The 12958-nt window shown below is 49.7% G+C and overlaps 1 protein-coding gene across 1 annotated transcript in view; it reads left to right on the plus strand.

Annotated features, from left to right (window-relative positions):
* Positions 1–12958, plus strand: part of TCF20 (transcription factor 20 (AR1)) — a 52443-nt gene that overhangs the window by 2334 nt on the left and 37151 nt on the right. Inside the window, exon 2 of the mRNA XM_010843693.1 lies at positions 4–5424. Coding sequence (XP_010841995.1) covers positions 4–5424 — 5421 coding nt within the window. The remainder of the gene's footprint in view (positions 1–3; positions 5425–12958) is intronic.

Consider the following 12958-nt stretch of genomic DNA (forward strand, 5'->3'; position numbering starts at 1 on the left):
AAGGAGGCTGGAGACTTTTACTACATGGCAGGCAACAAGGACCCCGTGGCCACAGGAACCCCGCAGCCTCCTCCGCGAAGGCCTTCCGGGCCGGTGCAGAGCTACGGACCCCCCCAGGGGAGCAGCTTTGGCAATCAGTATGGCAGTGAGGGTCACGTGGGCCAGTTTCAAGCACAGCACTCTGCCCTTGGCGGTGTGTCTCATTACTCGCAGGATTACACGGGGCCGTTCTCTCCGGGGAGCGCTCAGTACCAGCAGCAGCCTTCCAGCCAGCAGCAGCAGCAGCAGCAGCAAGTGCAGCAGCTGCGGCAGCAGCTCTACCAGTCCCATCAGCCCCTGCCGCAGGCCGCCAGCCAGCCGGCGTCCGGCGCCTCGCACCTGCAGCCCATGCAGCGGCCCTCAACTCTGCCGGCCTCGGCCGCCGGCTACCAGCTGAGAGTGGGGCAGTTCGGCCAGCACTACCAGTCTTCTGCCACCGCCGCCTCCTCCTCCTTCCCATCACCGCAGCGTTTCAGCCAGTCTGGGCAGAGCTATGACGGCAGTTACAGTGTGAATGCCGGATCACAGTACGAAGGACATAACGTGGGCTCCAACGCACAGGCTTATGGAACACAATCCAATTACAGCTATCAGCCTCAATCTATGAAGAATTTCGAACAGGCCAAGATTCCACCAGGGACCCAGCAGGGGCAGCAGCAGCAGCAGCAGCAACAACAGCAGCAGCAGCAGCAGCAGCACCCCCCTCAGCACGTGATGCAGTATTCCAACGCTGCCACCAAGCTGCCCCTGCAAAGCCAGGTCGGGCAGTACAGCCAGCCCGAGGTTCCCGTGAGGTCCCCCATGCAGTTTCACCAGAACTTCAGCCCCATCTCTAACCCTTCCCCAGCTGCCTCCGTGGTTCAGTCTCCAAGCTGTAGCTCTACCCCGTCTCCTCTCACACAGAGCGGGGAGAACCTCCAGTGTGGGCAAGGCAATGTGCCAATGGGCTCCAGAAACAGAATCCTGCAGTTAATGCCTCAGCTCAGCCCAACCCCGTCGATGATGCCCAGTCCCAACTCTCACACTGCGGGCTTCAAAGGGTTCGGGCTGGAAGGGGTGCCTGAAAAGCGGCTGACCGATCCCGGCTTGAGTAGTTTGAGTGCCCTGAGTACGCAGGTGGCCAACCTTCCTAATACGGTTCAGCACATGCTACTTTCCGACGCCCTGACCCCTCAGAAGAAGACCTCCAAGAGGCCTTCCTCGTCATCCAAGAAAACCGACAGCTGCCCAAACTCGGAAGGCTCTTCACAGGCTGAAGAACAACTGAAGTCCCCGATGGCAGAGTCGCTGGATGGAGGCTGCTCCAGCAGTTCTGAGGATCAAGGGGAGAGGGTGAGGCAGCTGAGTGGCCAGAGCACAAGCTCGGACACCACCTACAAGGGCGGGGCCTCGGAAAAGGCAGGCTCCTCACCAGCACAGGGTGCTCAGAACGAAGCCCCCCGACTCAGCACCAGTCCTGCAGTCCGAGAAGAGACCGCCTCGCCGGGTGCCAAGGACACACCACTGTCATCTGAGGGCAACCCAAAAGTCAACGAGAAGACAGTCGGGGTGATTGTCTCCCGGGAAGCTATGGCAGGCCGGGTGGAAAAGCCTGGTGGGCAGGACAAAGGCTCCCAGGAAGAGGATCCTGCAGCCACACAGAGGCCACCCAGCACCGGGGGGGCAAAGGAAGCCAGCCACGCGTCACTTCCACAGCCAGAGCCTCCGGGAGGAGGCAGTAAAGGAAACAAGAGTGGAGACAGTAACTCCAACCACAATGGGGAAGGGAATGGCCAGACTGGGCACCCTGCAGGGGGCTCTGGTTTCACAGGCAGGACTGAGCCCAGCAAATCTCCTGGAAGCCTGCGCTATAGTTACAAAGACAGTTTTGGGTCAGCTGTGCCGAGAAACATTAGCAGCTTTGCTCAGTATCCTACAGGACAAGATAAAGGGGACTTCACCAGCCACGGGGAGCGAAAGGGTAGAAATGAGAAGTTCCCCAGCCTCCTGCAGGAGGTGCTTCAGGGTTACCACCACCACCCCGACAGGAGGTACTCCCGGAGTTCTCAGGAGCACCAGGCCATGGCTGGCAGCCTCGAAGGAGCCACAAGGCCTAATGTCTTAGTGAGTCAGACCAATGAGTTAGCTAGCAGGGGCCTTCTGAACAAAAGCATTGGGTCCCTGTTAGAAAACCCCCACTGGGGCCCCTGGGAAAGAAAGTCAAGTGGCACAGCTCCTGAGATGAAACAGATCAATTTGGCCGACTACCCAATTCCCAGAAAGTTTGAAATAGAGCCTCCATCGTCAGCCCATGAGCCCGGGGGTTCCCTCTCTGAGAGAAGATCAGTCATCTGTGACATTTCTCCACTAAGACAGATTGTCAGAGACCCGGGCGCTCACTCGCTAGGACACATGGGCGCCGACACCAGACTTGGGAGGAATGAGCGTCTCAATCCCAGTTTAAGTCAGTCAGTCATTCTTCCAGGTGGGCTGGTGTCCATGGAAACAAAGCTGAAATCCCAGAGTGGGCAGATAAAAGAGGAAGACTTTGAACAGTCCAAGTCCCAAGCTAGTTTCAACAACAAGAAATCGGGAGACCACTGCCACCCTGCTAGCATCAAGCACGAGTCTTACCGAGGCAATGCCAGCCCCGGAGCGGCGACCCATGATTCCATCTCAGACTACGGCCCGCAGGACAGCAGACCCACACCAATGCGGCGAGTCCCCGGCAGAGTTGGCAGTCGGGAGGGCATGAGGGGTCGGTCCCCTTCTCAGTATCATGACTTTTCAGAAAAGTTGAAGATGTCCCCTGGGAGGAGCAGAGGCCCAGGGGGCGACCCTCATCACATGAGCCCACACATGACCTTCTCCGAGAGGGCCAACAGGAGTTCTTTGCACGCTCCCTTTTCTCCCAATTCGGAAAGCCTGGCCTCTGCTTATCACACAAACACGCGTGCTCATGCTTATGGGGACCCCAGTGCAGGTTTGAATTCCCAGCTCCATTACAAGAGACAGATGTACCAACAGCAGCAAGAGGAATATAAGGACTGGGGTGGCAGTTCTGCTCAGGGAGTGATCGCTGCGGCTCAGCACAGGCAGGAGGGACCCCGCAAGAGTCCACGTCAGCAGCAGTTTCTCGACCGAGTCCGGAGCCCCCTGAAGAATGACAAAGATGGCATGATGTATGGCCCACCGATGGGGACGTACCATGACCCCAGCGGTCAGGACGGTGGGCGCTGCCTCATGTCTAGTGATGGTCTTTCTAACAAAGGCATTGAACTGAAGCACGGCTCCCAGAAGTTACAGCAAGAATCTTGTTGGGATCTCTCTCGGCAGACTTCTCCAGCCAAAAGCAGCGGCCCCCCAGGAATGTCCAATCAGAAAAGGTACGGACCACCCCATGAGACCGACGGACACGGGCTCGCAGAGTCTACGCAGTCATCCAAACCGAGTAACGTTATGCTGAGACTTCCAGGTCAAGAGGATCATTCTTCTCAAAACCCCTTAATCATGAGGAGGCGTGTCCGTTCTTTTATCTCTCCCATTCCCAGTAAGAGACAGTCACAGGATGTGAAGAACAGTAACACTGAAGATAAAGGGCGCCTCCTTCACCCGTCAAAAGAAGGCACTGACAAAGCGTACAATTCCTATGCCCATCTTTCTCACAGTCAGGAGATCAAGTCCATCCCTAAGAGGGAGTCCTCCAAGGACCTTCCAAGTCCAGATAGTAGGAACTGCCCTGCGGTCACCCTTACAAGTCCTGCTAAGACCAAAATCCTGCCCCCAAGGAAAGGCCGGGGGTTGAAACTGGAAGCTATCGTCCAGAAGATCACATCCCCAAACATTAGGAGGAGCGCGTCCTCGAACAGCGCAGAGGCTGGGGGAGACACAGTTACTCTTGACGACATCCTGTCTTTGAAAAGCGGCCCTCCGGAAGGTGGGAGCGGTGCTGTTCCAGACACTGAGCTGGAGAAGAGAAAAGGCGAGGTGATAGCTGAGCTGGCCTGTCCTGCAGGCCAGGAGCTGAGCGGAGAAAAGCCTCTGGCCCGGTCTTCGGAGGAGTGGCGCGGTGGTGGGGACGACAAGGTGAAGACGGAGACGCACCCTGACACGGTCGCCGCTGGGAAGGAGCCCCCTGGTGCCATGGCATCCGCAACCTCACAGAAGCCTGGGAGTAACCAAGGGAGACCAGACGGGTCCCTGGGCGGGACAGCACCTTTAATCTTTCCTGACTCAAAGAATGTACCTCCAGTGGGCACGTTGGCTCCTGAGGCAAACCCCAAGGCTGAAGAGAAAGAGAGCGATGCCGTGACGATTTCCCCCAAACAGGAGGGCTTCCCCCCGAAGGGTTACTTCCCCTCAGGAAAGAAGAAAGGGAGACCCATTGGTAGTGTAAATAAGCAGAAGAAACAACAGCAGCCCCCGCCGCCACCCCCTCAACCCGCTCAGATACCAGAGGGTTCTGCTGATGGAGAGCCAAAGCCAAAAAAGCAGAGGCAACGGAGGGAGCGAAGGAAGCCTGGGGCGCAGCCCAGGAAGCGGAAAACCAAACAGGCCGTTCCCATCGTAGAACCCCAAGAACCGGAGATCAAGCTGAAGTACGCCACCCAGCCCCTGGATAAAACCGATGCCAAGAACAAGTCTTTTTTCCCTTATATCCACGTAGTAAATAAGTGTGAACTTGGAGCCGTGTGTACAATCATCAACGCCGAGGAGGAGGAGCAGACCAAATTGGTGAGGGGGCGGAAGGGCCAGCGGTCCCTGACGCCTCCGCCCAGCAGCACCGAGAGCAAGGTTCTCCCAGCCTCGTCCTTCGTGCTGCAGGGCCCCGTGGTGACAGAGTCTTCTGTGATGGGGCACCTGGTTTGCTGTCTGTGCGGCAAGTGGGCCAGTTACCGGAACATGGGCGACCTCTTTGGACCCTTTTACCCCCAAGATTATGCAGCCACTCTCCCCAAGAATCCACCTCCCAAGAGGGCCGCGGAAACGCAGAGCAAGGTGAAGGTCCGGCACAAAAGCGCTTCGAACGGCTCCAAGACGGACACTGAGGAGGAGGAAGAGCAGCAGCAGCAGAAGGAGCAGAGGAGCCTGGCCGCGCACCCCAGGTTTAAGCGGCGACACCGCTCGGAAGACTGTGCCGGAGGCCCCCGGTCCCTGTCCAGGGGGCTCCCTTGTAAAAAAGCCACCACCGAGGGCAGCAGCGAAAAGACTGTTTTGGACTCAAAGCCCTCCGTGCCCACCACTTCAGAAGGTGGCCCCGAGTTGGAGTTACAAATCCCTGAACTACCTCTCGACAGCAATGAATTTTGGGTCCACGAGGGTTGTATTCTCTGGGCCAATGGAATCTACCTGGTCTGTGGCCGGCTCTATGGCCTGCAGGAAGCGCTGGAAATAGCCAGAGAGATGGTGAGTACGAGAAATCCCCCCGCCGCGGCTCTCGGTTACTTCCTTTGGGTTCTTTTTCTTCCACCTTCATTTGTTTCAGCCGTACTTCTTATTCTTACAAATTGCACGTTGCACGGTAATTCCTCCACAGTAAAGCCCCAAGACTAATGGACAGCACAGGGAATACAGCTAGTGCTTTGTAATAACTCTGAATGGAGTGTAACCTTTAAAAACTGAGTCACTGTGTTGTATACCTGTAACTTATACAGTAAGTACATCAATAATAATAAAGCCCCTAGGCCTAAATGATGGACAGAAAATGAAGTAATTTAGACATTTGTTTAGCTTTTATTTTCATCAGTAATTTGTGTTCACAGGTTATGCAGGGTCATATTAGTCTCCTCCGGCTCATTAAAACAAACGTCAGTGTTTCACGCCCCTTCTCAAACCTGTCCTCTGCCAGATTCCTCTGTTTCTGAGCAAAATAAGCTTTTACTGCTGTTTGAGTTATCTGTGGATCTTTTCTTTCATTTTTCAACATCTGTCTCTGTAATATTGATGAAATTAATACTGTGGTTATAACTTCTTTCTTTTAAAACTTTTTACTTCCCTAGAATTACTCATTTGTGTTTTTATTTGCTTTTTATTTTCTTGGACCACACGTTTCCGATGCAGACTTTCCAAGGGGGTTTTTGTTCTTCAGGTCTGTTTTTCTGGGGCATTCTTCATCGTCGTCATCATCTACTTCTTTCCTCTGTTGAATGCTGTTTTCTTACCCATGTCTTCACCTTACTTGATCTGGGCCACATTTAATGGTGTACATCATGCTTTAGCATTTTCATGAGAAAAAGGATGCCTGGGAGGCAGTATGTTGAGATTGCGTGAATCCGGATGTCTTTTTTCCATCTTCTTGTTTAACAGAAGGTTGCTTGGGTATAGAATCTAGTTGTCTCTCACTGTCTTAGAGTCGTGGTTCCTGACCTGTTCTCTAGTTCCTAGAGGAGGTGTTACAGTTGACTGGAACTGCTCTCATTTTCAGGCCTTAATTTTGCATTGAGTCTTTCTCCTCTGAAAGTCTGAGGATCTTCTCATTTCCCTAGAGTTCTGAAATCTCAAACGATAGGCCTTTGTTGGCCTTTTCATGTACTGGGTGGCTGCTATGAGATCTTGCCATCTGTAACTCATAGCTGTTAGATCAGGAAGATTGTCAGGTGTTATTTCTTTGATAATTTATGTTTTCTCTATTCTCTCCTTCTGCTGAAATTCTTATTAATTAGGAATGTACCTCCTGGCTTAACCTTCTGGCTTCGTCTTTTCTTTCTCGTTCTGTGTTCTAGCTCCTTTTGTTCTGATTTCTTGCTTTCTTCATCTGATCAACCTTTATTTATCTTCATTTCTGATATTTTCAACAACTTTTTTCTTCTCTGACTGTTTCTCTGAGGGGACAGTTACCTGGTTAAATTGGGGTAAGTAAGGGACCTGCTGCTGCTGCTGCTAAGTTACTTCAGTCGTGTCCAACTCTGGGCGACCCCATAGATGGCAGCCCACCAGGCTTCCCCGTCTGGGATTCTCCACGCAAGAACACTGGAGTGGGTTGCCATTTCCTCCTCCAATGCATGAAAGTGAAAAGTGAAAGGGAAGTCGCTCTGTCGTGTCCAACTCTTGGCGACCCCATGGACTGCAGCCGACCAGGCTCTGCCGTCCATGGGATTTTGCAGGCAAGAGTCCTGGAGTCGGGTGCCAGGGACCTAGCTCCTCATAAAAACTTGGAGTGAATGCTCTGGTTTCCAGCCCTGTCTCCCACCCCCACTTTCTGAGCGTTGCAGTTCCCAGGCTCAGGCCGCGAGGCAACTGGCTTTCAGTGGCTCCCCTCCTGCACGCGTTTTCTGTTTGCTTTCCGTCAGCTGAAACGCTTGTTCTGTCTGTTCTGGTTCTGGTTTTTAGAATTTGGACATCTCCTGTGCGTTGTTTCCCTGCCCTTTCTTCATGTCCTCATTAATTTGTCTATTCCATTGATAAGTTTATTCCTTTTTTTGTGTGTGTGGAAAGGAAACAGATGTGTACATGTTTGTTTAGTCTGTGATGTATAGTCAGATGAGAGATTTTTGTGTTGATTTATATTTAAAACATACTTGACACAGGTACTGATGACTTCCAGTCATACTTAGTAAGTGTTTTATCAGCCAAGATCATAGTATTCTTGGACACTTTATACTGTCCTCTCCCTCCCCACTACATCTTCCCCACAAAGCTCTGTTTAATCACTGCATTATCCCCAGAATTTATAACAGTGTCTGAGAAAAAGGAAGTACTCGTAAACTATAGTCAAGGATGTAATCAGTGTGAAATTTACATATATTTTAGATGAGAACATTCTAATTCTGCCTCACAAGGATCTCGCCTTTCCCTCTTAGACCTTTTCCCTATCCCCTTACTTCCTTGCAGGAATTTTTCCTCCCCTTTCCCCTCTCCACCATCAGTGTCATTCCTAAACCCCAAGTTTGAAGTAGATTTGCTTCTTAGACACGCAGCTTTTTTTTTTTTTTTTTCTGATCACACTGCTTGGCTTACAGGATCTCAGTTCCCTGACCAGGGATTGAACCCCAGGTCCCTGGCAGTGAAAGCCCAGAATCCTAACCACTGGAACACCAGGGAACTCCCCCACAGTGGCATTTGTGACAGTCCTGAAGGGACATAACGTTTAAGACCCTAAAGTATTGGGTTGCCAGAAAGTTCTTATGGGTTTTCTTGTAACAAATTTTTTGGCCAAGTCAGTACAAATTCTTTAGTTGGTTCTGAGAGCTCAGTTCAGTTCAGTTCAGTTGCTCAGTCATGTCCAACTCTTTGCAACCCCATGAATCGCAGCACGCCAGGCCTCCCTGTCATCACCAACTCCCGGAGTTCACCCAGACTCACGTCCATCGAGTCAGTGATGCCATCCAGCCATCTCATCCTCTGTTGTCCCCTTCTCCTCCTGCCCCTAATCCTTCCCAGCATCAGAGTCTTTTCCAATGAGTCAACTCTTCGCATGAGGTGGCCAAAGTACTGGAGTTTCAGCTTTAGCATCATTCCTTTCAAAGAAATCCCAGGGCTGATCTCCTTCAGAATGGACTGGTTGGATCTCCTTGCAGTCCAAGGGACTCTCAAGAGTCTTCTCCAACACCACAGTTCAAAAGCATCAATTCTTCGGCACTCAGCCTTCTTCACAGTCCAACACTCACATCCATACGTGACCACAGGAAAAACCATAGCCTTGACTAGCCAGACCTTTATTGGCAAAGTAATGTCTCTGCTTTTGAATATGCTCTCTAGGTTGGTCCTAACTTTCCTTCCAAGGAGTAAGCATCTTTTAATTTCATGGCTGCAGTCACCATCTGCAGTGATTTTGGAGCCCACAAAAAATAAAGTCTGATGCTGTTTCCACTGTTTCCCCATCTATTTCCCATGAAGTGATGGGACCAGATGCCATGATCTTCGTTTTCTGAATGTTGAGCTTTAAACCAACTTTTTCACTCTCCTCTTTCACTTTCATCAAGAGGCTTTTGAGTTCCTCTTCACTTTCTGCCATAAGGGTGGTGTCATCTGCATATCTGAGGTTATTGATATTTCTCCCGGCAGTCTTGATTCCAGCTTGTGTTTCTTCCAGTCCAGCGTTTCTCATGATGTACTCTGCATAGAAGTTAAATAAGCAGGGTGACAATATACAGCCTTGACGAACTCCTTTTCCTATTTGGAACCAGTCTGTTGTTCCATGTCCAGTTCTAACTGTTGCTTCCTGACCTACATACAAATTTCTCAAGAGGCAGGTCAGGTGGTCTGGTATTCCTGTCTCTTAATGCTCAAAATTCTCCAAGCCAGGCTTCAGCAATATGTGAACCGTGAACTTCCTGATGTTCAAGCTGGTTTTAGAAAAGGCAGAGGAACCAGAGATCAAATTGCCAACATCCACTGGATCATGGAAAAAGCAAGAGAGTTCCAGAAAAACATCTATTTCTGCTTTATTGACTATGCCAAAGCCTTTGACTGTGTGAATCGTGATTTTCTTGGTCATGAAGATCTTTTTTGTACAGTTCTTCTGTGTATTCTTGCCATCTCTTCTTAATATCTTCTGCTTCTGTTAGGTTCATACCATTTCTATCCTTTATTGAGCCCATCTTTGCATGAAATGTTCCCTTGGTATCTCTAATTTTCTTGAAGAGATCTCTTGTCTTTCCCATTCTATTGTTTTCCTCTATTTCTTTGCATTGATCGCTGAAGAAGGCTTTCTTATTTCTTCTTGCTATTCTTTGGAACTCTGCATTCAAATGCTTATATCTTTCGTTTTCTCCTTTGCTTTTCGTGACCTCTTAATCATCATCTTGCCCAGTTGATGGCCAGCTTTCCTCTGAAGCTTACAGTATTTGGTGGGCTGGTTTGTTGTTAGTTTTTGGTGTGTGTTCCTGTCCAGTGATGGCCTGAATCCTAAATCAGCAGCCTAAATCCTTCTCAGCAGATCACTAGATCCTCTGTCTCAATTCAAGCCTAGTTCATAGAAGGTCGAGAGTACCCTTTCCTACTTAAGAAAGTACTAATTACACCCTAAATCACAGCCCCTCCATCTTCAGGAGTGAGGAACTCCTAGTCAGGAATCCTGTCTTCGGAAAGGAACAGTTTAGTCTTCTACTTGTCAGCTTTGATCCCAAAATAAAATCTGGAACATTATAATTGAAACAAATACACTGCATGTAAGAAAGCAGTCTCTTTCTTTAACCCATCCCTCATATGGTTTAAATGACATGTAGCACATTAGGTAGAGAACATTGAAAGTAGTTTTTATTTTTAAAATATTAATTGCAGCCTTAATTGTCTCAGTTGGGATGTTTCACTTAAAGGTAAAAGGCACAAAAACAGGTTTTTTTGACCCTACACTTCTCTTTACAGTAGAGACCCCAACTTAGACCTTGAGGTTCCACGGTGGCGCCATCAGGACTGCAGGTTCCGCTGTCTCCTTTAGTAACAGGTTTCATAACAGTTGGCCTACTTTTGTTTTTTAAAATTGAGATGTAATTGACATGTTGAAGGTTATGTTGCTTTCTTGGCCAATCTCTTAAATAAATCTCATACTGCCGCTTTATCTTCTTGTATTGTACTCACTCACTCTACCAGTGCCCTTTAAGAATATTACATTTCTCTTCCCTTGACCCCATTCTATGTTTTCCATCCCTCTTGTAGAACAGAATGCTAGCTTGGTATATGGAATTTAGGTTTTCAATACACTGCACATCTGTGTTATTCTCACGAGCCTCCCAGTGAGGTAGGAAGAGAGAAGACACAGTCCATCACGTCAGAATGCAGGCTGGCTGGGCTTTAGTGACACACGCCTGGGAAGTGTTAGGTTGGAAGAGAGAAGACCAGTCCGTCACATCAGAACACAGGCTGGCTGGGCTTTAGTGACACACGCCTGGGAAGTGCTGCCCCCAGTGATGCGTTGGTTTTTAAACTGTTTTAAAAAGTTATGCTTCTTGGCTCTTGGAACTGATGTTCCACTATGACTGCGAGATCCTTTTCAGTTTTATTTGTCTAGCTTTTATGCTCCATAATGTGCTTGAGAACAAATTAAAGCGACACTGACTTGACTTCCTTTTTTTAGTCTGATGGGCGCTGTTTCAGTCTGTCGGGTCACTTTGGGCCCAGTTTCCCCTCAGGTTCAGTGGCACCTTCAGCTCCGGTCTGCTCGGCGTGTCCTCAGTCCCGCCATGTGAGATGAGGCCACGTGTGTTTGACTAAAGACCCATTTTGGCCCAGGTATTTATCAGGTGTTTTGACAAGTGTGATATTTTCGCGAAATAATACAAAGTCTTCAAAACACACTTGTTCCTCTCCCTGTAAGCCTCAGTTACACTAACCTGAAAATAGCTGAAAGCTAGAACATTCCTGTACAAAGGGCTTTCGCTCTCTTTACATTTCTGAGTGTCTGTAACTAAATAAGGGGCAGTAACAATTGCCCTCTTACATCTAACAGGCTAACATCCCCCTTAATTTACTTTAAACTGTGACAAAAAACATAATTTGACAAGTGTAAAAGTACTAATGCATTGATTACCTTGAACATGTGACTGCATGTTAAAATGTCAAAAACGGGTTGGTTAGTTTCTCCTGTTATCCCTAAAATAAAGACATTCTCCCGTATTCTCCCTGAATCCCGTCCGTGTGCTCTGTAAGCTAGCAGCCTCGCGAGGGCGCAGCCACCAGCGCGGGTCCTCCTGAGCCGTCCTTTGACTCCTGGCCTCTACCCGTGGCTCCAGCCTCCCGCCTCCCCTATGACTGTGCCTGCCGTTGCCCCTGCCCTGCCCCGCACGCTCCTCTCCATCCCCCTCATCCCTGCATTATTCTCCGTCCTCCTCCTCCTCTTCTGTCTTCCTCACACACCACCACCCCCAGCCCCCAGTCACCACAGCTGGCACAGCCTGTCCGTGGTAACATTAAGGCACCAAGGTTTGTTCATCTCTCTGTTGCCGTGTTATCACGCAGCGGAAGGTTGTGTAATTATCTTATTTCCTATCCTTCTTAACATTTTATCCGTGTGATAGATATCTTTTTTTCTATTCCTACATGATGGCCTTGAGACCAAACCTCCAGAGAAAGGGTTAATTTTCTTTCAGAATTTGGCTTTTCTGAATTCTAGGGACTCTCCTGTGAAACTTGGAAGTTTTTAATCTTATTGCTTATATTACCTTACACATTGGAAGAGTTTTCCTACGGTCTGTTTCTTTATTTCTTTTAGGGGTGGAGGGACGATGAGAGAAGTTTTACCCCTGATTTTTAAATAAAACTTATAAGGCTCAGACTATTCTTTGAAAATGCTAAAGGACCGTAAATAAGAATACTGACAGGTCACTGTATATTAGGCCGAATAATTCATCCCTGAGAGGTTAAACTAGGTATATTGTTAATGTTAAAGAGCTCACAGGATCAAATAGCACATAAAAGTTAAGTATTCATTTCAGTTCAGCAGGTGTCCAAGTCCTTGTCAGAAAGCCAAGAATCTGACGTTAGGGTGAGCTGAGGACCTCTGTCCCTCGCAGGTGAGGGGGTCTCGGCCCGGCCCCAGGGCTGGGGTGCGAACAGAAGCATGTGCAGGGGCTCCTGGCCTCAGGGAGGCCTGCGGGCTTCCTGCAGAAACAGTGCGGCGCCCCACACAACTCCTGCACGACGGAGGTGCGGCGTCCGCGCCCCCCAGCCCTGCCCTCCCTACGCCAAGGCCAGTTTCACAGGACCCTGAAGGTCACAGGTGCAGGCCAGTTTCTTCCCATCTTCCCATGTATTGGAAAGAAGTCTGAGAAGGGAAAATCCAGTCAGCTTACTGGTTGCCCCCAAAGACCCTCCTCCCCTTCCTGCCTTCGCCGTGTGGCTCAGCCACCGTGCATGCGCGTGTGTGTTGAGGGCTGTGTGGAGGGGGCTAGGTCAGCCCTGGAATCACGTTGCTTCTGGGGAATTTCCTAGCTGGTCACTTGCTCAAGCCACTGACCTCTGTACTTGACTTTCCTCACCTGTGAAATATGGAAGCAGACGGCAC

This window comes from Bison bison, unplaced genomic scaffold, assembly GCF_000754665.1.
Source record: "Bison bison bison isolate TAMUID 2011002044 unplaced genomic scaffold, Bison_UMD1.0 scf7180017864184, whole genome shotgun sequence".
NCBI classification, from domain to species: domain Eukaryota; kingdom Metazoa; phylum Chordata; class Mammalia; order Artiodactyla; family Bovidae; genus Bison; species Bison bison.